This window comes from Heterocephalus glaber, unplaced genomic scaffold (genome assembly GCF_053883595.1).
Source record: "Heterocephalus glaber isolate CG9 unplaced genomic scaffold, H.glaber_assembly_v1.0 deba00001744, whole genome shotgun sequence".
NCBI lineage: Eukaryota > Metazoa > Chordata > Mammalia > Rodentia > Bathyergidae > Heterocephalus > Heterocephalus glaber.
The window spans coordinates 5,702,600-5,730,175 of NW_028258450.1; the positions used below are offsets into that span (position 1 = coordinate 5,702,600).

The 27,576-nt window shown below is 51.8% G+C and overlaps 1 protein-coding gene across 6 annotated transcripts; it reads left to right on the forward strand.

The window, feature by feature from the left end:
- The first annotated feature begins 979 nt into the window (after nucleotides 1-979).
- Nucleotides 980-21,376, forward strand: Med25 (mediator complex subunit 25). Of its 6 annotated transcripts, none has more exons than XM_021245805.2 (18): nucleotides 980-1,181; nucleotides 1,271-1,316; nucleotides 1,576-1,700; nucleotides 11,806-11,904; nucleotides 12,109-12,229; nucleotides 12,713-12,875; nucleotides 13,016-13,146; nucleotides 13,369-13,456; nucleotides 13,554-13,747; nucleotides 14,018-14,146; nucleotides 14,646-14,731; nucleotides 14,804-14,861; nucleotides 14,955-15,062; nucleotides 16,774-16,962; nucleotides 17,048-17,116; nucleotides 17,251-17,472; nucleotides 17,756-17,936; nucleotides 19,749-21,376. In XM_021245805.2, the coding sequence occupies exons 1-18, from the start codon at nucleotides 1,048-1,050 to the stop codon at nucleotides 19,991-19,993; spliced, it is 2,388 nt and encodes a 795-aa protein (XP_021101464.1). In that variant the 5' UTR covers nucleotides 980-1,047; the 3' UTR covers nucleotides 19,994-21,376. The 6 variants fall into 6 exon arrangements, with proteins under 6 accessions (XP_021101464.1, XP_012921810.1, XP_021101466.1 ...); XM_013066356.3 differs by having other exon boundaries at nucleotides 17,254-17,472; XM_021245807.2 differs by lacking the exon at nucleotides 19,749-21,376 and adding an exon at nucleotides 18,362-18,493.
- The last annotated feature ends 6,200 nt before the right edge of the window (nucleotides 21,377-27,576 follow it).

Consider the following 27,576-nt stretch of genomic DNA (forward strand, 5'->3'; position numbering starts at 1 on the left):
GCTGGGATTACAGGCATGCACCACCACACCCAGATTTGTATAGTAAATTTCTGTCCACACATGTTACAAACATTTTCCCAATTTATTGTCCCTTTTTTGTTTTTGAGATAGGGTCTCGCTATGCAGTTCAGGCTGGCCTTGAACTCACCAGCCCAGGCTGACCTCGAACTCTTCCCCTAAGCTCCTGTCTCAGCCTCCTGAGTGCTGGGATTACAGGCGTGAGCTACCACACCTGGCTATTGAACATTTTAAAACTTGGTTTATGTAGTCTTTGACCAGCAAATTTATGAAGATGTTGTGTTTTGCAGCTTTGTGGTAGCTGACCACTATCCAGTTTTCAGGATTATACAATGTATTTATCTTCCCTTCCCCTAGGTTTAGGATTACATTGTGACATCAACATTTTTAACTCCCCTGAAATGTATTTATATTCAGGGCCACCTTCTGGTTTCTCTCCCAGAAAACAGAGATCAGGTGTTGCCTAGCAGCCTCCATTTAGGATGGAGTCCAGATTCTTCACGATAGAAAACAGCTGCACTCTTCCAAGTTGCGCTCAACCTCAGAGCGTTGCGTAGTAACCTCGTTTGCAGATGAGACGATTGGCTCCTCCACACGTCCCTTCCCCAGTCTCCCGCGCCAGACTTAATTTAATCCCTCTGTTGGAAAACCAGGGCCCCCTACGCATTGCCTAGCAACCACGTCTCCCTGCCTTCCCTGGGAGCCCAGGTCAGACTAGACGCCCCGCTCAAAGATGGCGGCTGAATGTGTTTCCTTCTGTTTTTTTTGTTCCAGACAGTTTTTACAATAATTCAATATTTCCCATGAGGTTTTCGAAGGGCCTCACTATGCCCTGTGTGAGTCTTCACGCTGTGGACGGGAAAGAAGCTGGAGAGAGCGGAAACTTGCGCCGAGTGCCCCGCACAAACATGGCCGCCCGCGTGTCCGCGGCGCCCCGCAGACATCCGCCCCGGGTGCGCGCGCACGCCTGGCGCACTTCCGCTCGTTCGGCGGGGGGCTGTGGCGGCGGTGGCGGCTCCCACTCGGGGGATGGTCCCCGGGTCCGAGGGCCCGGCCCGGGCCGGGGGCCTGGTGGCCGATGTGGTGTTCGTGATCGAGGGTACAGCCAACCTGGGCCCCTACTTCGAGGAGTTGCGCAAGTACTACCTGCTCCCGGCCATCGAGTGAGTGCGGTCCCGCGGGAAACCCCGCCCTCCGAGTTTAGTCGTCCACAGCCTGTGCCTGACCCCATTTTCCACCTCTGTCCTCGCAGGTATTTCAATGGTGGTCCTCCTGCGGAGACGGACTTCGGGGGAGACGTGAGTCTGTCACTCTGGGCCAGAGAACCTGGATCTGGACCCGCGAGTCTGAGGGAGGAGGCCGGGCCCGGATCCCCGGGTCTGAGGGAGGAGGCTGGGCCTGGTTTGTGGGTCTAAGGGACCCAGCCCGCCTGGTGGATGGAAGAACCTGTGAGGAGTTTCTGGTGCTTAACCAACAGGAAACTGGGAGCTCCAACCTTCTTTAGGGGAAAAAGTTCATGTCCCTGATTAACAACACTTCCTCTGCCTTTTTACCCAGTATGGGGGTACCCAGTACAGCCTTGTGGTCTTCAACACAGTGGACTGCGCCCCGGAGTCCTACGTACAATGTCATGCTCCCACCAGCAGCGCCTATGAGTTTGTCACCTGGCTTGATGGCATTAAGTGAGCTTTTCTCCACACTCTGTCGGGTTGGGGGCCCCTGTGAGGGACTATGAAAATGGTGGGTTGGGCTTGAGCTTCAGGATCTCTTCCCTCGAACTGAGTGGTTGAAGGGACAGTGAGGGTGATTGTGATTTTGTTCCTAAGTCGCTTGTGGTGTGCGCAGCAATGTTGCCACCCGGTTGTGGCCTGGAAAATACTTCCTATTGGGGAGACATGGTTGAGCTCCAACAGCTCCCTTGCGCTCCATATGTGCTTCTACTTCTCTGTCCGGTCCAGTCCTGTCATCCTGTCATCTTGTCCTCTTTCAGATGGGGACTTGATGTCTGAATGCAGAGGTGGCGCTAAGCTGGTAGACACCCCTCAGTGTTTTGGGTCGGAGTTTGATAGTCGCTACTACAAGCTCAAGTCGGGCAAAGTTATTTGCCAGCTGAACTTTCAGGCTCAGGAGTCCCTGGTACACAGGGACTTCATTCCTGAAGCAGAGCTGTATTTTTCATTTTGTTTTGTGTTTTATTTTTTGAGTCAGGCTCTCCTATGTAGCCTGGGCTGCCCTTGAACTCATGGTGATCCTTCTGCCTTGGCCTCCTGAGCACTGGTATTAGAAGTGTGGGGCTCGACACCTGGCTATGTTAATGGTATTAAATTAGTTATCTATTGCTGCATAACCTCAAATGAATGAATTCAGGAGTGGTGAAGGTGGACGGTTCAGCTCAGGATCTCCCGTGTGCTTAGAATTAGCAAGGGCAGGGCGAGGCTGGGCAGGGCGAGGCTGGGCCAGAGGACTCACTGTTCCTGTGGCTGTTGGCTGGAGACCGAAGTTTCTTGATAGTGGCTGTCTTTCCTGAGTGACTGATTTGATACTGAGAGCAAGAGGAAGCCACCAGGCTCATTGGTGTCCTGTGTTGGAAGCCACACACCATCTCTTCTGCCACATGCTGTTTGGTGTAGGAGTCTGCCCTGTTTTGTGTAGGAGGGAACCATGCCCTGTGTGAAAACCAGGAGATGGGATTTGGGGACTGTTGTGGAACAGGTGACCCCCAGCCTGTGGGATTTTTTTTTTTTTTTTTTTTGGTACCGGGAATTGAACTTGGATCCTTGCTCTTGTGCAGCAAGCAGCAAAACCACTGAGCTAAATCCTCGGCCCCCAGCCTGTGGGATGTTTTGATAGTGAAATGAGGTGAGGATTGTACTTCAGGGTGTGCCTGGCACATATGAAATAGCCTGTAAGCATTTCTCATATTTTTATGCCTCAGTTTCCTGATTTGCAAATGGGTGGGTCTCAGGGTTGTGGGAAGAATCACGGGAGGAGGTGTCTGTACTGTGCAGCGCACAGGGTCCAGCTGTGGTCAGAGTTTGTTAAAAAGCAGCAGTGGTCAGTGGCTGCCTGACCTTTACATGTATGGACTGCATGTGGGTGCCCTGCACTTGCTGTGTTCTGGGTGTGTGCAGAGCCCAGGATGGAAAACTGAGGCCTCAGTTTCCTTTTCATGCTCCCTGTCTTGGCGTTTTATTGATTGATTGAGACGGGGTCTTGGTGTGTTGCCCAGGCTGTTTCCCAGTTCCACCATGCCCAGCTTGCTGGAGTGTTTATTTCATTGTGGAGCTGGAAACTGAAGCAGGCCTCCTCGAGTTATACATGAGTCCTTTACCCTGGGCGACATTCCCAGCCCTTGTAAGATTTTTTTTTTGCCATATTGGGGATTGAACCTAGCACTCTACCACTGAGCCACATTCCTAGCCTTTTTTATTTTTTTTCATTATGAGAAAGTTTTGCTTAGTTTCTAGAGTTGGTTTCAAACTTGCAATCTTCCTGCCTCAGTTTCCCAGAGTAGCCTGGATTATGAGTGTGTGCCACCAGGCCCAGGTTTTTGTTTTTTGGGTTTTTTTAAGCAAAACCTTTATTGGCACATTTTATATATATATAATGATAACATTTATCTTAGGGAATTTGTACCTGTACATGATATATCTTGCTTCTTTTCCCATTCCCCCTTTCATCAATCCCTCTTCCCTTCCTTATTTATAAAAGCTTTGTTTCCATTTTTTTTCCTTCTATTCTCTTTTTTTCCTTGGCTCTTCTTTACCCTCTCCCCCTCCTTATTCCCCTTCTCATTTGAACATTTTTTTCACATTTCCCAGTGTTTATTAATACATTTTGGTCCTTATTTCCACTTTCGGTTTCTCACGCCAGAGAAACAATGCAGTAAATATGTGTGTCCAATTTATCTCACTTAAGAGTATGGTCTCAAGGTACATCTGTTTAACTAGAAATGTCTCAAACTTATCTTTTTTTTGTTGTTTTGTTTTTCAGTACCAGGGATTGAACTCAGCACCTTAAACCTGCCAGGCAGGCACAGGACTACTGAGCTACATCCACAGCCCCAAACTTATCCTTCTTTATGGCAGAATAGTATTCCACTATGCATTAAAAAAACACATCTTCTTTATTCATTGGTCAGTTGATGAGCATTTGGGCTGTTTTCAAGATTTAGCTAATATAAACCATGTTGCTATAAACATGGGTGTGCGTATATCACTGTGGTATGATGCTCTTAATTCTTTCGGGAAGATACCAAGAAGGGAAATAGCTGGGTTGAATGGAACCTCAAGTTTTATTTTTTTGGGGAATCTCCACTGATTTCTAGAGTGGTTGCACCTGTCAACACTCCCACCAACAGTAGAGCAGTGTTCCTTTTTCCCCATACCCCCTCCAGCATTTGTTATTGGTTGATTTCTTGTTAGCCATTCTTTCTGCAGTGAGATGGAATCTCAGCATTGTTTTAATTTGCATTTCTTGAATGACCAGTGATACTGAACATTTTTTCATATATTTATTTCCTTTTTCTACTTCATCTGAGAAGTGTCTGTTCATTTCAGATGACCATTTTAGGATTGTGTCTTTAAATTTGGGGGTCAGATTTTTTTTTTACTTTTTCATATGTATACTAGATATTAGTCCTTTGAGGAACAGCTGCCAGAAATTTTTTCTTACCCTGTGGGTTGTCTCTTTACTCTTGTTGGTTGGTTTCTTTTGCTGTGCAAAACCTTTTTTTTGGTACCAGGGGTTGAACTTGGGACCTTGCGCTTTCGAGGCAGGCGCTGGAACCACTGAGCTAAATCCCTCGGCCCCATAAAATTCACATTAACTCTTTTTTGGTACTGGGGATTGAACTCAGGATGTTGCACTTGCAAGGCAGGTGCCAGAACCACTGATCTAAATTCCTAGCCCTGCAAAAGCTTTTTAATAAGATACCATCCAGCTATTGATTCTTTGTGATATTTCCTGTGTGGTCAGGGTTTTGTTCATAAAATCTTTGCCTATACCAGTGTCTTCGAGGGTTCTACCTATTCTGGTCTTGGTGGCACACGCCTGTAATCCCAGCACTCCGGGAGGCTGGGGCAGAAGGATTGAGGGAGTTCAAGGCCAGCCTAGGCTACACAATGAGTTCAGGGCCAGTCTGAACTACAAAGCGAGAGCCTGCCTCAAAAAAAAAAAAAAAAAGTTGTACCTATTCTATCTTCCAGCAGATTTAGTGTTTCTGTTTTGATATTTACATCTTTGGTCCATTTAAATTTGAGTTTAGTGGATGATGAAAGATATGGGCCTAGTTTTAATCTTCAGCATGTGGAAATCCAGTTTTTCCAGCACTGTTTATTTATTTATTGGTACCGGGGATTGAACTCAGACCTTGTGCTTGGGAGGCAGGTGCAGTGCCACTGAGCTAAATCCCTGGCCCTCTAGTGCCATTATTAAAGAGGCTGTCCTTCCAGTGAAGGTGTTTGGCTCCTTTGTCAAAGATAAGGTGGCTGAGTATGTTTGTAGGTGTTTCTGCATCTTCTAATCTGTTCCATTGATCCTCAGGTCTGGTTTTGGTGGGGTTTTTTTGCCAGTGCAGTGTTGTTTCTATCACAGTAGCTCTGTAGTGTAGTATCAAGTCAGGGATTGTGATGTTCCTGCTTGCCTCTGTTGCCCAGAATTGCCTTTGCTATTCTAGATCTCTTCTGGTTCCAAATGAATTTTAGGATTTTTTTCTCTAATTCTGTGACATATGCTATTGGTGTTTTGATCATGATTACATTAAATCTATATAGCAATTTTGGAAGTATGTCCATTTTCACTATGTTGTTTCTTCCTACCCAAAAACAAGGGATATCTTTCAATTTTCTGATACTCTCTTCGATCTCCTTTTCAGAGTACTATAGTTTTCCATGTAAAGGTCTTTTATTTCCTTCATTAGATTACTTCCTAGGTATTTCTTTTTTTCTTTTTTTTTTGGGTGCTATTGTGAAGGGTGTTATTTCCCTAATTTCTGTCTCAGTGAGTTTGTTATTTGTGTACAGGAAAGCTATTGATTTTTGAGCGTTGACTTTGTATCCAGCTAAACTACTGAATTTGTTTATTAAATCTAGAAGTCTTGGGCCAGGGATTTAGCTCAGTGATTTCGCCGCCTGCTGCGCAAGTGCAAGGACCCGAGTTCGATCGCCGGTACCAAAACAAAAAAATCTAGAAGTCTTTTGGTGGAGTTTTTGAGGTCTTCTATGTAGAGTATCATGTCATCGGCAAATAATGATAATTTAACATCTTCCTTTCCTTTTTTTGTTTTTTTTCCTTTCCTATTCTTATTCCTTTTTTTTCACTTGTCAAATTGCTCTGGCTAATGTGGTGACAGTGGACATCCTTATCTTGTTCTTGGTTTTAGAGTGAAAGCTTTCAGTTTTTATCCATTTAGTAAGATTTTGGCTGTTGGTTTGTCACACATGGGTTTTATCAGATTGCAATAAAGACCATCTATTCCAGTTTCTTTTTTTAAAATCGTAAATGGGTGTTGAACTTTGTTGAACTCTTTTAACGCTTTTTCTGCATCTATTGAGATTGATCATGTGATTTTTGTCCTTGGCTCTTTTGATATAGTGTATTACATTTGTTGATTTGTGTATGTTGAACCATCCCTGCATCCCTGCATCCCTGAGATCAGTCTTACTTGGTCATTGTGTATAATCTTGATGATTTGCTGCATTCTGTTTGCCAGTATCTTATTGAGGATTTTTGCATTTATGTTCATTAGAGAGATTCACACCCAGCTTCTTTTACCCTACTAGATGCCAGTACCATATCCCAAAAGGCATGACAACCAGAAATGTCTCAATGCATTATCTGATGTCCCCTGGGGGACAAAATTTATTCCCCCCCCCTTTTTTTTGGTTCTGGGGATCACTCAGGACCTTGCACTTGCGAGGTAGGCAGTGGAACCACTGAGCTAAACCCCCTGCTCAAAATTTACCCCTTTTTATATCCGCTAACTTAGATTGTCTTAAGAATGGAACAAGGAGGGGCAACCCACTTTCCAGTCCCCCTTCTGTCGCTTAGGCAGAAGCTTTCTCTCAGTAAACTTTTCCTACTCTTAAAAAAAAAAAAAAAAAAAAAAAAAAAAAGAATGGAACAAGGAAGGGCCAGGGATTTAGCTCAGTGGTTCCGCCACCTACCTCACAAGCCCAAGGTCCCAAGTTTGATCCCTGGTACCAAAAGAAAAAGAAAAGAATGGAACAAGTGCCTGGGATTTAGCTCAGTGGCACTGCGCCTGCCTCACAAGCACAAGGTCCTAAGTTCAATCCCCAGTACCGCAAAAAGAAAACAAAAAAGAATGGAACAACATTAAATGGGGTTCTTAAGGTCTGGTCCATGTCTGGTTCCCCTCAAGTCCCTAGCGCCCCTTGCACCAGCCAGCACAGGACTAGGTACAAAAGAGACCTCAGGAAAACTCTGTTGGGTGAGTAAGTGAATGAGTGCCCAAAATGCCCTTCAGAGTGGTTACTCTGGTAAACTCCTGTATTACCTTCCTGGTCCCAATCACATGTCTTCCCATCTGAGAAATTATCCTGGAATTTTCCAAGCAGCCACTTGCTCCCTCCTCCACTCCTGTGTTCCACTGTCACAGCCCCACACCTCTAGACCGCATCTGTCCAGGTCCTGGGTATTTCTCCTGCTGTTTGCTTCCAGCTGGGACTTGGGACCCAACAGGCCTTAGGAGACCTTGGGTGGGTAAAGGAATTAGTGGAAACTACAAGAAATATAATTACCAAGAAGCCAAACCTCCAGTGGGTGTTGAATGTTAGGAAATGCCGTTAAATTTTTTTCTTAGAAAATTCTGCTGGCATTGTGGCTCACCCCTGTAATCCCAGGACTCTGGAACCTGAGGCATTGCTGTGAGTTCGAGGCCGGCTCTGTCTCAAAAAAACAAACAACAAAAAAGGAAAATTCTGCTGGAGTCCATCATGGTGGTGTGCACTATAATCTTAGCATTCTGGGAGGCTGAGGCAGAAGAATTGAGTTTGAACATCCTTAATTTAGTGATTTAGTAAGACCCTGTCCCAAAATAAAAAAATAAAGAGTTTGGAGTGTAGCTCCATGGTAAGAGTATCCCTGGGTTCAATCCCCAGCATGACAAAAAAAAAAAGGGAAATTCCAAGCTCCAAGGGAGGAGGGACCTGCTATCCAAACACCTTAATCCTATGTCCATCCCACCCCTTAACTCAGAATGTTCTGTACCTGGAACCACACAAAAACTTGCTGTGTTCTCAGTGTGGAATCTTCCAGATCAGCTGATAAAGTAGTCATCGGATATGTACTGTTGCCCGAGGTCACAGTTTTGATCTAGTCCTTTGTCAGGTGTCTGACATTCCAGAGTCTGCAGCAGGACTACAGGCAAGCAGGCTTTGTTCACACCATGAGAAATCTTGTCTGAGAGGTTTCAAACTTAAGGAAGGAGGCATGCAGTGTGGTTTCTTTTTGTTCATGTGTGCTTGTGTTCAGCTTTGGAAAGATTTACCTCCACATTTCCTTTTTTAGCATCTAGCAATTTAGGATCAGAAAGAATAGAGATGGATAGGAAATAAACCAGAGGGTCCTTTTTTTTGGTACTGGAGATCAAGGGTTTGTGAGGCATGCAGCTACACCACTGAGCTAAATCCCCAGCCCTGGGGGGTTTATTTTAAATTTTTTTTCTCCCTGCAGAGGATTAAACCCAGGGCCTCAGGTATGTTAGGCAAGTGCTCTGTCGCTGAGCTATATGTATCCTTAGCCCTTATAATAAATCTTGGTCCCGGGTAAACTCCAAACATAAAATAAGAATGGGGCTGGGGGCATACATTGATGATGGTAGTGTGTTTGCTAAACATACCGAAGGCCTTGGTTTGATCCCCAGCAGTGAAAAATAAACAAGTAGAGAGAGAGAGAGAGAGAGAGAGAGAGAGATCATAAACTTCATAATATTTAAGGTATATTTTGCAACTGAACATATTTTAGTTCTGCTCCCCATTTTTAGGTTTTTCTTATCTGTTTGACCATATTTGTTACATGTCTTTCTTGCAGCTGGTAGCATAACTTACAATTGAGTTCAGTAAGAAAAAAAGCAAGCTGTAGGGCTGGGGATTTAGCTCAGTGGCACCATGCCTGCCTCACAACACAAGGTGCTGAGTTCAATCCCCAGTACCGAAAAAGAAAAAGAAAAAAAGCAAGCTTTAGGGTCTCATAGTGGACAGTCTGTCACATTTTCTCTCCTAAGTTTTCTTCTAATTTGCTGTATTAGGGATTGACCCCAGGCTAGACAAAGTGCTCTACCACTAAGCTACATCCCCAGGCCTTTTTAATTTTTATAATGTTGAGATAGTCTTACTAAACTTTGCATGCTGGCCTCAAACTTGTTATCTTCCTGCTCAGCCTCCTGAGTAGCTGGGATTATAGGCACGCACCACTATGCAACCCCTTCTCCCCCTTTAAAACAGTCTTAACTATGTAGTTCAGGCTGGCCCTGAGCTTAAGATGTAGCCTAGGCTGGCCTCAAAGTTTCTGTAATCCTCCTGCCTCAGCCTCCCAAATCCTGGGATTACAGATGTGTACCACCCCTCCTGGGAAAAGTAATCATTTTAAAGTACATAATTTGATAGCCTTTACTATGTTCACAGTGTTGTGCGGCTACCCCTTCTGTCTAGTTCCAAAACATTTTCATCACACCAGGCATGGTGGTGCACACCTGTGATTCTAGCACTCAGGAGCTGAGGCAGGAGGATCACCTGGATTCGAGGCCAGCCTGAACTATATAGCAAGGCTGGGTCTCAAAACAAACAAATGAAAAACAACCAAAAAAGGGGGCAGAGGAAGGAAGTGCTCCTCATCACCCCAGTTCTAGGCAGAGGACTTGGCTTAAGCCTCAGAAAGGCCTGAGAAAGTTGGGGTTTGATTTCTCTTATAGCAGGAGGCTGGACAGCAAGCTGGGTATAGGGTAGATTTATTCAATGGAGTCTACCTACTGCTGTGGCCTTAAAGTTCCTGTGGGAACAGTCTTGCATCAAGAAAGAGGGCTGGGTGCCAGTGCCCTGAGGGGCAGTAGGATCCCGGGGGCCCCAAACTGCCATGCTGAATGGCACCAGAAGGGACTAGGGCAGGGAGACAGGGCCCAGGTGCCTCAGTGCTTTCCACTGCGGGCTATCTGTGCATGACAGGCAGTGCCCTAGGCCTGCGTGACCTGGGGTACATTGTAGAGAGGGCTGAGGTGACTCAGACTCCCTCTGAGGGCTGCACAGGCCAGGCGGGGCGGGAAGTAGGCAGACACTGCGTCAGATGACCTGTGACAATTCAGGCCAGCTCCCTGGAGGAGGATAATGCCACGCTGGGCTGGTGACACAGGACAGATCTTTTGGGTTTCTTTTCTTTTTTCTTTTTTCTTTTTTTTTTTGGTACTGGGGCTCGATCTTGGGACCTTGTGCTTGTGAGGCGGGCGCCAGAACCACTGAGCTAAATCCCCGGCCCAAAGTTGGCTTTCTGACTAAGCCAGAGTGGAGCTGTGGTCCAGGGGATATGCATACAGAAACCTGGGGGGCAGATGTGTCACAGGCCTTGAAGGCAGAAGGCACAGGGTATGCAGGGCACAGGTGTGGGCTCAGAGTGTGGGTCTACTCTGCCTTTGTGGGGCCTAGACCCTTGGTGGTCATGGGTTCCTTGGCCAGCTCCATTTTCGTGTGTTGAAAGAACTGAGCCCTGGGCGTGGTTGGCTTTGTTTCGTTTATTTAGTGCATGTTTCCCTGTGGCCTCCCACATGGTGACTGGTGGTCAGGGCTGGGGACAAGATGGGCCACTAGCCTCACTCTTGCTCGTGGGGTACACGGGCACACATGGATACTGAGACCACAGTTCAGGGGGACGGGCCTCCCATCTCCACACACATCCCCTCTGGCAAAGTCAGCTTGAAGGGTGGTGGCAGTAGGTGCTGGAGTACAGGCCTTTCCCGGGCCACTCCCACCTGGAGACAGACTAGGACTTGCCTGCAGATCAGATGCAGGCGAAGGGGGGTGATTGATTGATTGATTGATTGATGGGGAGATTCCTGCACTACTGCAGCAAAGCACAGGGCCTGTATTAGAGAAACAGAGCTCTCCTGACTCACTGCTTTGAGGCCAGAGGCCCAAGGTCAGGGTGCCAGCAGGGCCAGGCTCCCTCTGAAACCTGGAGGGGAAAGGTCCTTCCTTGTCTCTGTCATCTGCTGGTGGCCTTGGCCATGTCCTGCCTTACAGCAGTGTCACCCACTCTTCACAGGGCCACCATCCTTTTCCCTTCCTATGTGTCCATCTTTGCGTCCAACTTTCCCCCTTCAGAGACACCAGTCTCACTGGCTCAGATCCCCTAGTAGCTTCAGCTTACTTAGCGCTATGATCTTGTAGAGATTGTTTCCAGTAAGGTCTCCCTTTGAGGTACTGAAGATCAGGACCTCAGCCTGTCCTTAGGGAGGACATGTTTCAAGCTATAGTACTGGATGGGCAGAGGAGCCTCCCATCCTTGGCTGGTGAGGCAGGGCAGCTTTAAAGATGGTATGGAGAGCCCAGAGAAGAGGGACAGCAGGAGGGTGGACAGGTGGCAGTCACACCAGGATTGGGACAGAGCACAGGGGCCTAGGCTTGGGGTCACCCATCCTCACTGTCAGGATAGAGCAAGGAACTCAACAGTGTCCCAGGCCCACCGTCTGGCATTGTTGGGGAACAGAATGGAAGCAGGCCCTTTGTGGTGGCTGGGCTGGGGCGATGGCCACGGGGCTGACTGCCTGGCCTCTGGCAGGTTCATGGGCGGCGGTGGTGAGAGCTGCAGCCTCATCGCAGAAGGCCTCAGCACAGCCCTGCAGCTCTTTGATGACTTTAAGAAGATGCGCGAGCAGATGTGAGTGTAGCCTGCCACATGGTGCCACTTCACATGTCCCCTGCCTGCTGTGTGACCAACAGCAAGTCCTCCAAGCCCTCGGTGTTTTCAGTTGTAAAATGGGGCATTGGTCCTGACTTCATAGGGGTGAAGGGGTGAACCTCAGCTCTGCTAGGGCTGGATCCCTTCTCAGGTGCCCATTCTTTGTCTTGTCTTCCCTGGCAGTGGCCAGACACACCGAGTCTGCCTCCTCATCTGCAACTCACCACCGTACCTGCTTCCTGCTGTTGAGAGCACCACCTACTCGGGGTACACAACTGAGAGCCTTGTTCAGGAGATAGGGGAGGTAAGAACTCCTGGCCTGAGGGAAGAGACTGGCCTGGACCCCGGGTCTAGAGGAGGAGGCTGGTCCTGGGCCCCAGGACTGGGGCAAGAGAGGGCCATAGCCTAAACTCCTGGGTCTGTGTAGGTTAAGAGGGAGTTGGGGGTCCAGGGATTTAGCTCAGTGGTTCCACCACCTGGCTCGCAAGCACAAGGTCCCAAGTTTGATCCCCGGTACCAAAAAAAAAACAGGGAGTTGAGGTCTGGACCCCTGAATCTGAAAGAGGAGAGCATTGGGGCCTAGACTTCTGGGTCTGGATTACTGGGTCTAGTGAGGAGTGCTGAGACCTGGATCCCTAAGTAGTTGTGGATTGTATGTGTATCTCTTTTTCCTTATGTCTGTCAAAACAACCATTGCCGGAGTTCCCTGCTCACCTAATTCCTGACCTCACCATTGTGGCCGCTTGGTAACCCACTGCAGTGCTGACACTCGTCCCCTCTCCTGCAGCGTGGGATCCACTTCTCCATCGTGTCCCCTCGGAAGCTTCCTGCTCTGCGGCTTCTGTTCGAGAAGGCTGCCCCCCCAGCCATGCTGGAGACGCTACAGCCACCGGCGGACGTGAGCCAGGACCCGAGGCACATGGTGTTGGTGCGCGGGCTGGTGCTGCCTGGTGAGGCCCAGGCTCAGTGCAGTGGGGCAGGGTAGGGCTCAGGTGTCTCCCTGTTCCCTCTGACATGGATTCTGGATTTCCCTCTCCTCTCTCCTTCTCTGCCTCTTCTTGCGGGCACCTGGCCATCGTCCTGGTCTCAGTTGGGGGTGGCTCGGCCCCAGGCCCCCTCCAGCCCAAGCAACAGGTGCCTCTGCCACCCGCGCCACCCTCGGGTGCCACACTCTCAGCCGCACCTCAGCAGTCCCTGCCCCCTGTGCCGCCACAGTACCAGGTATGGATGTCACCAGGGAGGGACTCAGGCCTGGGCCTTGTAGGAAGCGTTCCCTTGTGACAGAGACATAACTGAGCACTGGGACATGTGGGATGAAGGAGTCCCCATGGGACAATAGGAAGGTAGGACCATGGGTGCCGACAAGCAGTTTGTGGGTGCAGGAGGCGCAGAATGGGGGGCTGTGCTTGGGGGCTGTACACCCCAGCCCCTCCCCTCCTCCAGGTCCCCGGGAACCTGAGCGCAGCGCAGGTGGCTGCCCAGAATGCAGTGGAGGCTGCCAAGAACCAGAAGGCTGGACTTGGCCCCCGCTGTGAGTCCCAGGGTGAACCGGTGGGTTGGTGGGCTTGGGGAGGGTGGGGGGTTCGCTCTGCATGGCTCCCCACTTGTTCCCTCCATCTCTCCCGCAGTCTCGCCCATCAACCCTCTCCAGCAGGCTCCTTCAGGAGTGGGACCCCCCTTCAGTCAGGCTACGGCCCCAGCATTACCTCCAGGGCCTTCTGGTGCCACCAAGGCGCCTCCTGCCTCTCAGCCCAACCTGGTCTCCACAGTGGCGCCTGGCCCGGGCCTGGCCCCTACCGCACAGCCTGGGGCACCATCCATGGTAGGTATCTGTGCGCCAGCCTTCCTGGCTGTGGGGTGAGGACAATGGGCGGTACCATTTGCCCTCTAGGGTTGGGGCAGCCTTGGAGGTCTGGGGCCTCAGGCTCTTGGTACAGTGCGGTGAGAGGGTGGGGGCAGAATCTCATGGGAACCCAGGGAGCCTGGGAGGCCTCGTGTCCTGCAGTGCTGGGTACGGATGCTCCCTTCCTCTGCTGAGTGGTGCTGGGTGTGTGTGGAGTCGGCCCCTCCCACTCCTCTTCCTCCTTGGCAGGCGGGCACAGTGGCCCCAGGTGGTGTCAGTGGTCCTTCCCCCGCCCAACTCGGGGCGCCAGCCCTCGGTGGGCAGCAGTCAGTCTCCAACAAGCTCCTGGCCTGGAGCGGGGTGCTTGAATGGCAGGAGGTGAGTGGGTCCATTGACCAAGTAGAACTCAGGGCCTTATAAACCATGGATCTGTGGCTCGGGACCGAGGTGGGGTTAAACGTGGTGTCCACAGGCATAGTGGTCACTCCTGTAATCCCAACACTCGGGTGGCTGAGGGAGGAGGAGCCCAACCTGGGCAATTTAGGGACTTAGCTGAGACCCTCTCTCAAAAAGATAAAGGGGCCAGGGATTTAGCTCAGTGGTTCTGCCGCCTGCCTCCCAAGTGCAAGGTCCTGAGTTCGATGTACCAAAAAAAAAAATTTGTGTTGAGGTGAAGAACCCAGGAAAACCTAGGATTTGGGGTCCAGACAGGGACTCCCGTGGGAGGAGCCCCCTGATTGTGTAATCTGGAGGCCAGAGGAGGTTGGGGTTGGTGAAGAGGGGGCATCTTGAGCTTGGGCCCAACCAGGGTGAGGCATGAGCAGGCAAGGCCGAGGCTGGGGCCCCTCTCATTGTGACTCGCTTTCTTGCCCCTCAGAAACCGAAGCCCGCCTCAGTGGATGCCAACACCAAGCTGACCCGCTCCCTGCCCTGCCAGGTCTACGTGAATCATGGAGAGAACCTGTAGGTGCCCTTTAGGGCAGGGTGGGCCAGGGTCCACTCCCTCCTGAACCCTGTTCTCATGCTGTCCCCCAGGAAGACAGAGCAGTGGCCACAGAAGCTGATCATGCAGCTCATCCCCCAGCAGCTGCTGGTGCGTAGCCTGAGGGGCCCCATCCAAGCTCCCCAAGCTCCCTGCCTCTGTCCGCTCCGCACTCCCAACACGGTGACCGCGGTGTCTCCACAGACCACCTTGGGCCCTCTGTTCCGGAACTCAAGGATGGTGCAGTTCCACTTCACCAATAAGGACCTGGAGTCCCTCAAAGGCCTCTACCGTATCATGGGCAACGGCTTCGTGAGTGCTGGGTGGGCGGGTGCTGCCTCAGTCCTGCCTACCGCCGACCCTGACAAGAGCCCCTGGTGAGGGAAGCCTCTGGGATGGAACCTAGGGCCTTTGCCGCTGCACTGCGCTGTGCTGCTCGAGCCTGGAGCTACGTCAAGGATTGGTGGGCTTTTGGAGCCTGGGCTCCTCGCTTTTCTCCCAGACCTTTGCTTTTATCCTATAATACGTGTCAGGCTGATGTGTGTCCCAAAGCAGTTTGAGCAGTTAGGAAGCCATCGATTGTGATAGGGATGCTGTGGTGGGATAGATTCCTGGGGCTGCCCGAGCACACTGCTCCAGAGTGGGGGCTTGGAACAACAGAAACTCACTCTCCTGAGGTTCTGGGGGACAGAAAGCTGGGGTGAGGCTGTGGGGACCACATGCTTCCTTTGGAAGCTCCAGGGGAAGACTCGCACTGCCTCGCCCTCCCCCGTGCTTGCAGCCTCCCAGGCTGTCTTCCCAGTGTCTGAGTTGTCTCGTGGTGCTCCGTGTGGGCTTTGTCCACGCCCCAGGGACCATCTCAAGGAGTCCTCTCAGGCACTGCGCTCTCCACAGAGGCGGACTTGTTGTACTAGGCTCGTAAACAGTGGTTACCTCACACAATCTTGGGGGTCCCACAAGCGTGGGGACTCTGACGGGGCTGCTGTCCCATGGCAGTCGGGACTGGTCATTGGGAAGTTTGGGCTGGACACCCCTGGCTCAACTGGGGCCCTTCTGGGACGTGAGTCAGCACCTGTGCATGGCTCCCGTGCCACAGCTTTCATCTCTTTGACTTAGCAGCTGGGTTCGGACAGGGTGGTTCTCGTAGCTGTGGCCATTGTGTGCACAATGCTGAAGTTAGATGAGGGAAGAGGTGACTCCATGAAGTTGTCATTCCGTGGGAGACAAAATCTGTCCTGGACCTGGGCCTGGCCTGCTGGGCTACCATAATTTTCGCCCTGGTGGCCGGACACATCACTTCCTCCATAGCCTGGGCTCCTCACAGGGGAACTGGCATATGGTGCCAGGTAGGCAGCTAACAGCTCTGCCTCAGATGGGAAACCAAGGCCCAGAGAATAGAGGCCAAGAGGTTAACTCCCCATCCCCTGTTGTGAAGCGTGATGTGTGGCTGCCTCCACATGACTACAGCGGCGACGGTCTCGCTTCCTGTGGGTGAAGCCTCAGGCAGGGCCAATGAGTATCGCCTGTCCTCTGGTCACAGCAACTGCATGACGTTGGTGCCGCTTCCTCAGTTCATAGGGCAGGCACCTGGTAGAGGGTTGTGGGCGAGGGTGCAGCCAAAATTTGGGTCTCAGGTCTGTCACTACCCTTGATCACGTGCCCTTGGGCCCCTCCCTCAAGGCTGCCAGTGGCCTTACAGGGGCACCCCTGCCATGTGGTAGCCAAGCAAACAAGATCCGAGAGGTGATGGCACCAGTAAGAATTGAAGACTGTCCCTGGGTGGAGCCCTTGCTTTCTGTCGTTCAACCATCGGCACAAGCCAGTCTTGCCCTGCCCTCATGGGCCCCTGACTCGCCTCCGAGCCCCACTTTCTGTCTCTGGAGGGGCCTCAAAGCAGCCCTGCTCTCAGCTTCCTACAGTGGAAACCCTGCCATCCCTGTGTGGGAGGATTCTGAAACCTTGGATGGAAGCCACCTCCAGGGTGCACAGGCCTAAGGCGCCCTGTCTGTTCGTCCGTCTGCAGGCTGGCTGTGTGCACTTCCCCCACACGGCCCCCTGCGAGGTCCGAGTGCTCATGCTCCTCTATTCATCCAAGAAGAAGATCTTCATGGGCCTCATCCCCTACGACCAGAGTGGCTTTGTCAATGGCATCCGGCAGGTCATCACCAACCACAAGCAAGTCCAGCAGCAGAAACTGGAGCAGCAGCGTGGGGTGAGCCCCGTCCTCACCAGCACCTTCCCCTGGCCAAGCTCAGGACACCCCTCCCATCACTGACCTGCCCCCTCTCCCCATGCAGATGGGACAGCAGGCACCCCCAGGCCTGGGCCCTATTCTGGAGGACCAAGCAAGGCCCTCGCAGAATCTGGTGAGGACAGGGTGGTGTGGGTCAGGGACAGGGTGGGACAGCCCCAGAGGATGTCTGACTCTCACTCCCCTGTTCGCTGAGGTGGAGGAATATGGGGCCTCTGACTTCTCCCTCACCCTCATTTCTCTTCCCAGCAGCTTCAGCTCCGCCCACCACAGCCCCAGCCTCAGGGTACTGTGGGGGCATCTGGGGCCACAGGGCAGCCCCAGCCCCCAGGTACCACCCAGGCCCCCCCAGGTGCCCCCCAAGGCCCTCCTGGAGCTGCCCCTGGCCCACCTCCTCCTGGACCCATCCTTCGGCCCCAGAACCCTGGGGCCAATCCCCAGCTGCGGAGCCTGCTTCTCAACCCGCCACCGGTGAGATTTGAGGGTAGGGGAGCTGGGAGCTAGGGGTCCTGACCCCAGCAGTTCTGATACTTTTGTCTGGGGGAGAGAGGTCAGCTTTGGTCAGTGGGTGTGATAGACTCCCCAGGGGCTCCCAGCAATGCCCCCTGCAGTTTATGGGGGCTTCTGCTAAGATCTCAGAGGAAGACCCCGAAACTGCAGGCTGAGACCTTTCAAGAAGCCTTAGGCAGCAGCAGGATGGTGGGTGTGGCAGGGCTTCACCTTGGCCTCTAAGCCTCGCTCTGTGTTCCCCCAGCCCCAGACTGGGGTCCCCCCACCGCAGGCCTCCCTCCATCACCTCCAGCCACCAGGGGCTCCTGCATTGCTGCCACCACCGCACCAGAGCTTGGGGCAGCCCCAGCTGGGGCCCCCGCTCCTGCACCCACCACCCGCCCAGTCCTGGCCAGCTCAGCTTCCCCCGAGGGCTCCGATGCCAGGTAAGGGAGCTCCAGGGGCGGGCAGGCGACTGGACTGAGCGTCCCAGCGGCCCCTGGACAAGAGTGCCATGGCTAAGGGGTCTCCCTGTGGCCCTCAGGGGGCTCTCTGGGCTACTGGGAAGCACCACCCATAGGATCAAAGACCTAGAGGGCAATAACTTCCCATGATCTTCTCCTACATGTCTTGGGGGTGCTGGAAAAGGTAGTCTGGGGCCAGAGAAATAGTGTGGGGAAAGGGCTCCCAAAGGCTCAGGGAAAACTATTGGTAACCAGTGGGGTCAGTAGGCACCTCTGACGGGAGGACCACAGGGCTTCCTAGGAAACGGAGTGCCGTGGGCTCCCAGCAGAGAGAAAAAAGCAGGCCCAGGGCCCTCTATGGCCCCAGGGACTACTGGGAGATGCAGTCCTTCCCCACTGCCCCCCAGGTCAGATGCTGCTGAGCGGGGGTCCCCGGGGCCCGGTTCCCCAGCCGGGCCTGCAGCCCAGCGTCATGGAGGACGACATCCTCATGGATCTCATCTGAACCCCCAGCACCCAATAAAGTTCCTTTTAACACACGCCCCGGCTCCCGTCACTGACATCCCCCAGGACTGGGCAGGAGCACACCCAGTCATCTCTGTCCTTGTTCTTGCTTCTGTAGACTCCCCTGAGGTCCCAGGCTGGGTGGCGCTGGGCCTCGAGGTGAGTCAGGTGTGTTGCAGCTGGTTCTCAGGGAGACGTTCAGGCAGGCGGGTGTTAGGCAGGTAATGGGCAGGACCGTGCTTTCATGGAGACTGCAGAGGAACTGAGGGAGCCCAGGAAGGGCGTCAGATCCAGCCAGACTGCGGAGTCTGGAGAGAACCAGTTAGCGGGGTCAGGCTAGGTACCCAGGAGCAGAAAGGGACTTGGCACCTGAGAAGAGGGCAGGGACAGAGCCCAGCAGCTAGAGAGCTGGGCAGGGGCCACATTCCTGGTGGCAGCTCAAAGCTTGTCCCACAGGTGCAGGGCTGTGGGGGCTGTGAGCTGGGGCCCAGCCTGGGTGATGCTAGACAGCGAGTGCCAGCGGCCCAAGGGATGTCCAGGTGCCGTGTTGGAGCTCAGGACATGTCCTTAGGGGACGGTGTATACTTGGTTGAAGCCACAGGAGTGGACGAGGTGCCCGCTAAGAGAGCGCAGGCTCTGGGCCCTTGTTGGAGATGGTCCTGGGGCTGTGGCCAAGGTGGACCGTGTGGCCATCCCTGAGACAAGACCCGGAAGCAAACAGGGTCGAGACAGTGAGGTGAGGGCCCTGCAGGATGTCCTCAGAGACGTCCGGGGGTGGCAGGGTGCAGGCAGTGCCCCCAGGAGCAGGGCAAGGTGTCTGTTGTGGGACTGGAGCCGAGTGTCCCTCAGAGTGTGGTCCATGTGTGGACCACCGTCCTCCAGGCTTGGGATGCAGGGCCACAGGCCCGGCCCAGGAGAGAGGTTGCAATTTGGTGGCCAATGGGCCACTCTGCAGGTGAGTTTTGTTTGGCCTTCCCTGTGTTAGCATATGTGGTCCTCTTTCCTTACAAGGTAGTTGTACAAATCGGGTTAATTCACGCACAGAGATGCACACTCTGCAGTCTTGGCTCCTCTTGACCAGTTGGAAGGTCTGGCCCCTGGGCCTGCCCTATGCCTGGCTCCGAGGGCTGGAGCTGCCCTTCTGGAGGGGCGTGTGCTCTCCAGTTCGCCACAGTCCCCACCACCCCTCCCGCTTCCCCACCGCCTTGGCACGGGGCTGGCACTGTGGTTCTCCTTGGTAGCGTTCAGAGACAAGTGAAATCTTTCTTGTACCCATGTCTCTACCAAAAGCGGCAAAACGAAAGAAAGAAGGAGAGGGCCGTGTGTTTCGAGAAAAATGGGAGCGAGACTATTTCTTTGTGGAAGTGAAGAGCATGCCTACGTGTCTAATATGCAAAAAAATCGTGTCTGTGTTGAAAGAGTACAACCTGAAGCGCCACTATGAGTCCCGGCACAGCAAGAGCTACAACCAGTACACAGAACAGACCCGGGATGCCATCCTCAACGAGCTGAAAAAGGGCCTCAAGTGTCAGTAGGCTCGCTGTGCAGAGGGAGGAAGAGACGTGGAAAGAATGACCTAGGCATTAAAACCGTGAGCTCATCCAGGAGCAGTGGTGTGTCTCGAACAGAAACACTCGCCATCTAGACCATGAGTCCAAGGGCATTTGCATCACGAGGTGATCTGAAGATAATAAACCAGAGGCTTTACAAGTCCAGTTGCCTGAAAGAATCAAATCAGTTGTGGCCTTTTCTGTCGCTGCTTATAAATTTGCCACCCAGTTAGCTTTATTTATTTGTGGTGTTGAGAATTTTGACGTCACCGAAGAAGTCTGTGATGTGGTGCCAGGGCAGGCCCAACGCTGGGAAATGAATGACTGTATTGAGAAACGCGTTACACACACACACGCACACACCCTGGTCAGAACTCTAAGCACAATTATAGACAGTTGGAGTAACTGTCGCAGGATTTGTCCACACACCTCCATCCAAGGCGGCAGTGCTTGGCAAGGACAGAGGAGTCCCGTCCTGGCCTGTCACCTCCACTGAGTGGTTCTGAGAAGCCAAAGGGACACACGGACGGCTGCGATGTTACGCTCCTGTGAGTAGCTGTGGGCACGTTGGTCATGGCTTGAACCGAAAGCCAGTTCCCTGAGGAGGTGGCCAGAGGCTGCTGAACCCTGAACACAGCTCCTCAGGAATGGCCCCAAGCTGCCCCTGAGTGTGTGATCGTGGTGGCCTGGGCTGGCAGAGGGGAATGCACTGGCTAGACATAATCTGACTCCTTTCCCTTTGCTACAGTTGGTTTCCGAAAGTGAAAGAGGTGGCCTGGACTGTAGTCACCCTGATGGTGGGGTCGAAGGCCAAATCCCCACATTCACTGCACCCACTTTGTATGACCATGAACTAAGTTTGCCATTGTTGGTTGGCATTGCTGTCGGTTGTGACTGCAGACCACAGTAGTAGTCGAACCGAAGGGCAGAGGCTCTGGCCCTAAAGGCAGTGTTTTGGGAAGATGGTGAGATTCCAGTCTGTCTGGTAATTGTCCTGAGTGTCCATGTCTAGGGCACCCACGCTTGGGTGAATGGCCAGCTGTTTTCCATTAGGAAGGCTGATCAAGCGAAGTTCACTCCCTGTGGAAGGAGTCCAGGTTGAATTCTCCCCTGCCCATCCCGTCGCACCTACACTCCAAGACCTGGTCCTGACATCTTGGTGTGGAAGAGGAGTCGTCAGCCTTCTCACCTCAATTCAAAAGAGCAAAAGAATTATGAAAGAGAAAAAAATTTTAATAATTAAATATTTCTATTTTTCAATTTGTATTTTTTCAATTTTGGATTTAAAGTATAAACTCCAGTATCCTACATGTTTGTATTCTGTTTCATGCATTCACCGTAGTTGAGTAAAGATCCAATTTGATTATATTTCTGGCCGTGGACTTTTCTTATACCTGACCAGTTCACTCATTTCTGTGGCCCGCCTGGCCCCTGGAGGCAAGTGAGTTTCCTTCCCTGCCCTGGACCGTTAATGCCACATCTGGGGCGCCCACGGGGCTGGGGACCCACATTGTCGGCAAGCTCGGGTGCATGAGAGATGGAGTGGGGGCACTGGTGGCAGCTGGAGGTAGATGGAGGGTGGGGAGATCTAGGCAGCCTGGGTAGCAGGGGTTTCTGAAAACTCATGACTTCGGGGACCAGGCAGGTGATGAAAATGTGTGAAAGACAGGTGTAAAACAATAGGGCACGATGGGGACTGTGGCGAACTTGGAGAGTGCTTGCTCTGCCTAATGGCCTTCAAATTAACACCCAAAACACTGTGAGGACCAAACAAACTCTGCTGATGGGTCCCATGAGGCTGCTGGGCCGCCATTTTGCGACCTCTGGAAGAGGAGAAGACCCCAGAACAAGGGCAGAGCCCTGAGAAAGACCCACGAGTGAGGGGTGGGCAGGGAGCCGGAGGAAGACAGGAGGAGAACCAGGCAAGTGTGGTGTGTTGGAAGCCGAGTGGTTTTCTGAGGGAGTGATTGCTGTGCGGGAAGCAGCCTGTGCTGCCTCCGTGGGGGAGGGGTGCCCCACAGGGAAACCTGGGTTTGAACCCAAAACAAATTGGTCGAAAAGAAATGGTTGCAGTTACCAGTTTTCCTACCTGACCAGTGGGGCCCTCCTGACTGACATCAGTTAGAGGAACCACAGGGACTTCTGTGGCCCAGTCACTACACATGCCTAGAGTGAGGAGAACATCACAGCAGAATCCGTCTCCCCTTCACATGGTGCAGGTGAGAAGGCCTGGGGCCTCCTGTGGCCTGGAGGTTGAGCACCAGCACCAATGAACAAATCCTGGGGAGAAGCTTCCCTCTGAACTGAACACAAGGTCCCCTTGGAGCTATGGGGCTTCAGCCCAACTAATGCACCCAGCACCCCCAAGCCCTTGGGCGGGTCTCTGTCCATGTCTTGACACACAGCAGCTGGGAGCAGCTACTGCTGCTGTCAGTGGCTGGAATACACCCTAGGAAACGGAACAAGCTGGGTCAGACTGCATTTTAAATGAGTCTCAACCGCAAACAGCACCTCCATGCCCAGGAAGGCTAGAAATGAGTGAGTGCTTGGAAACATTTCAGTTTCCATCAGTTTTCTCCTGAATTGTGTGCCTGGGGCTGGAGGCCAGGGCTCAGGAAGGTGCTTTTCCTGGTGTCCCCAGGATGGGGACCCTGGAGGCAGGCAGCACACTGGTGTTTAGTGGGGTGTGTGTGTAGTGGGTGCTGAGGTGACAGCCCACCAAGGTGCTAAGTCCCTGCCCAGCCTTGGGACGCTGGCCCCTACACACTAACTTGGGGCCAAATCACAAGTTAGGATTTGAGTTGAAGGCAGCGTATACAGAGCCTGTAGAGCTTGTGCCAGGCAGGCCTGATTTTTTTTCCCCCCTCAGTACTAACGATTCAGCTGAAGGCCCTCATGCTGAGCTATATCCCTACCCTGATCCCTTAAAAAAAATTTATTTATTTGAGACACATTCTCATTACGCCACCAAATTGGCCAGGCTGAATTTGTGATCCTCCTGTCTCAACCTCCCAAAATGTTGGGATCATAGATGTGGGCCAACACACCTAGCACAGTTCATCCTTTTAATAAACTCAGACTAGGAGGTGACTGATACATGCTGGATAAGCAAGATGGAGCAAAAAAGACTAAAAGCTGTCAGGATGGCCTGAGTTCGTGCCTAACAACCCCTGGTAGCAGTGGCTAGGAGCAGCCAGGGTGGATTCTCTCATGCTGCCTGGAGCGCCAACGTCAGCAGTCTCTTGAGAGACCTTGAACATTGCCAAGTGACAGAGTAGAGGCACAGAGCATGCTGGCCTCCTTCCAGCAATTAGATGTTTCAGGCTGCATTCATACATCTCCTTTGCGCTCATGGGCCAGAATGAATTGCAGGTTCTACTCAGCCATAGTGGGGTTGATCATGGGGCAGCTGGGGAGCTAGGAATATATGGCAAATGACACACATGACTATCTTAACACTTTTTTTTTTTGGTTTTTTGAGACAGGATCTCATAGGGTCGGGGATTTAGCTCAGTGGTTTCGCCGCCTGCTGCGCAAGCGCAAGGACCCAAGTTCAATCCCTGGTACCGGAAAAAAAAAAAAAAGAGACAGGGTCTCACGATGCAGTCCAGGTTGGCCTTGAACTCACAGTGAGGCTCCTTTTTAAAAATGTATTTATTTTTTTGGTACTGGGGATCAAACTCAGGTCCTTGCGCAGCAGGCAGCGAAACTACTGAGCTAAATCCCCGGCCCTACAGTGAGCCTCCTGAGAGCTGGGATCACAGGTGTGCTCCACCACACCCAGCAATGTTAATACTTTAACGAAGCATACCTAGACATATTTATCTACTAGAACCGAGACCTTTTCTTTCAGTATTGGCCTGAGTCAGCATACATCATTTCCTTGTATAAACTCCACAAACCAGATGAGTGACCTCACTTACGAAAGTTTTAAGTGGTGTGGGAGCCTGAAGGGTCTTACAAGGTGAACCCAGGACTGACCCTCCTAGGCGCTGGTGATAATCCTTTCTGTGGAGTCCTTCGGAGCTGCTTTGCTGCCTTGCACACCTCTCCTGAATTTGGGCTCCATTCGCTTGACAGTGGATTAATGTGCTAGATTAAGAGCACCTGGCGTGGACAGGTTTGCGAGGGCAGCTCCCGCTTAAGACCATGCAGCCTGGCAGATGGGGACTGCCGAGTCACCTCGTGGCCACCGCCCCCAGCAGCATTTACAGGTAGAGCCAGGAGTGCCTTTCACCTCAGCAGACTGGGGAGAGGCACTGGCTTCAGGGAATTTTACTGATATTTCAGCGTGCATTTTCATTTCACCTTTTAAAAATGTTTTAGGAGTACGTGTTTGCAGTGTATGATTCCATTCGCTGTGGAGAGCTGGCGCGTGTACACAACACATCTTGATTCTTTTCATGTCCCTTTCCCTTCCCCTCTTCCCTCCATCTCTTGGTCCTTTTTTCATTTGCAAAAGATCTCCCTGTTTCCTATCTATCATTTTGCTCTTTGATTAATTTCTACACTGTGTTTCTCATATAAGAGAAACCATCCAATATTCAAGCTCATGTGTCTAATTTACTTAACATAGTCTTAAAGTGCATCCATTTTCCTACAGATGACTTAAGCTTATCCTTCTTTATGCCACAGTAGTACTCTATTGTGTATAAATACCACATTTCCTTTATCCATTCATCTGTTGACTGTAGCAGTGGTGGCAAACCTATGGCAGGTGTGCCACAGTGTGCTCTTTGGATCACTGAGAGGTCTAAAAGGTTCGACATCACTGACATATAGGCCAGTTCTAAGGTTTAGATGTTATGAGTTGTGCTGCTATAAATATGAGTATGCGTGGGTCACTGTTCATTTCACCTTCTGGCAGGAGTTTCCATTTTGCTCTCCCTGGAATGTCCTGATACACTTCTCTCTGAGTGTATAAATCTGGGCATTCATCCCACACATGTGCCCAGATGGGGTCTGAAGGAAGAGGAGGCTTTAGTCAGAGAGCAGGAAAGGGGGAGAAGAGATCAAGAGCTCATCTGGAAGGGCAGCTGGGCCATAGTGAGGAGTTTGGATTCATTAATTCCAAGGGCACTGGGAGCTGGGTGTGGTGGCGCAAGCCTGTAATCCCAGTATTTAGGAGGCTGAGGCAGGAGGATCACCATGAGTTGAGGCCAGCTTGAATTTCATGGTGAGATCCTGTCTCAAAAAAACCAAAAGACAAAACAAAACTCATAAAACAAAACCAACAACTGAGGGCATTGGAAACCAGTGAGGGTGTTCATCAGTGGGCAGGAGAGACGAACCGATGAGAGTTAGGTGGCATCATCAGGGCCTCTGAAGGCCTGGACCGGGAAGAAGAAGCGAGGGCCTGGGGATCTCCTGTCTGTTCTCCTCCCTGCTGCCCAAAGTGAAGGGCATCTGGGGAGGATGTGAGGGCCCTGGGGTGCTTGTCCCATCTAACCGCAGTCTGGGTCAGGAGCACAATGCTGGGTTCCACTTATCCCTGGGGAGCTGCTGGGCAGGAGACTTTTTTGGGCAGGGAAATAGACCTGGCCGGGGGAGCTCTCTCCACCCCACTGGCCACACTTCCGTCTCTCCCTGGCCGTGAGCAATGCAGCGTCCATCCACACGACACACACATCCCTCGTGATCTCCTGCGGTCTCTACCCACACACCAGTTTCCATAGCCAGACACCTCTTATCTGTTGGGTCAGTGTCTTAGAAGTGTAAGGCGGGTATGAGGGGACACAGCAGTAATCCTAGCACTCTGGGAGGCTGAGGCAGCAGAAATATTTAGGTTTGAGGCCAGCCTGGGCTACATAGTGAGTTTAAGGCCAGCCTGAACTGCAGTGAGACTTCGTCTCATAACAACCCCCGAGTGGCAATTTTCATTTTCATTCAGTTAGTGCAACCCCTATACAGGCATCTCCCTTCCTCCCTCTGCCACTGTCTCTGCACAGGTCATTTGGGCTCCAGCTTGGAAATCCACTGTGAAATTAAGCAGCTGCATCAAATCCACTGCAGCCAGATGCCCTCCATCAGTCCCATCTGTCCTCTTGGCTGCATTATTGCCAGTCTTTTCTCAGTTCTCCTGCTTCCACTTGTTACCCAACACAGCAACTGGAGGAACCTGTAAAAAGAGTTGAGTCTTGGACCAGGGATGTAGCTCAGTGGCACAGTGACTGCCTGCAAAATGTGAGGTCCTGAGTTCGATCCCCAGTACCAAAAAAAAGAGTTGAGTCTTCAAAAAGTTAATTCTTCAGCAGGCAACACCCACATATATTAAGAGTTCCAAGGAGCTTAAAAGAGTAAACTGAGTCTCCGTGCCACCCCTCTCCCCATTTCCTTCACCCTGCCATCCGTTGTCTGTCTTCTCAGGGCTCTCAGGGTCCCAGCTGTTTGGAGACTCCATGGGGCTGAGCATTCTGGGAATGATTTGTTCACAGTATCAGTGCGAGCGCTGCTCCCTGGCTAAGTCTTTTTGTGATCCCCCAACCTTTTGAAGGCTGAAGCCCAGGCTCCTCCTGCATGCCCGGTGAGCCCTAACCTTCCCAGGTGCTCCTTCCCCACCTTCTACACCTTCTCCTTGCTGCCCACCTGCCGGGTTTGGTTCTTGCCGTTTCCTCATTTTAGCCCACTCTTTCTAGAACTGCAGGCTGCTCAAAGGTTACCCCCCCCCCCCAGCTCATTGCCCTGTGGAGCTGTTTTTTTTTTTTCGGTACCGGGGATCGAACTCGGATCCTTGGGCTTGCGCAGCAGGCAGCGAAACCACTGAGCTAAATCCCTGGCTCCTGGATCTGTTTTAATTAATACTGATCACCAACTATGATCACAGACTCAGGCTTGGAGAGGGACCTGGTGTAATTTGATTATCGCAGTATACTCACTGCCCAGCACAAAAGCAGACAGGTACTAATAGGATTTTTGTGTGTTTTGCGGTACGGGACGGAACCTAGTGCCTCTCGCAGGAGAGGCAAGCTCTCTGACCCCGAGCTACACCCCCAGACCTAATGGGATTTTTTTTGGTACCGGGGATCGAACTCAGGACCTTGCGCTTGCAAGGCAGGCGCGGTGCCACAGAGCTAAATCCCCGGCCTGGGATGATTTTTTTTGGTACTGGGGATCGAACTCGGGAACTTGTGGTTGCGAGGCAGGCGCCAGAACTACTGAGCTAAATCGCCCAGCCCCCTGATTTTTTTTTTTTGGTACCGGGGCTTGAACGCGGGTCCTTACGCTTGCGAGGCAGGCGGCAGAACCGCTGAGATAAACCCTCGGCCCGATTTTTTTTTTTTTTAAAGGAGAGCTAACATGAATAATTATGCCAAGCAAGCACTGATTCTTACATTTTATTAAACTCCCTTTCGCGCCTCACAACCACTCTTAAGGTTGGATGTTATCACATTTGAGAAACAGAAATCTTACACTTTTAACAAATGACTACAGTCACTTTGGTTGAGCAAAAACAGAATAAGCGAACCGCCGCGAGGAGACCTGAGAGGCCAGCTGCTTGGAGGTGGAGTAAGGGGCGGTGGGCGGGGATTAGCGCAGTGACCAATGGGCACGCGGCTGAGGGGCGGGGT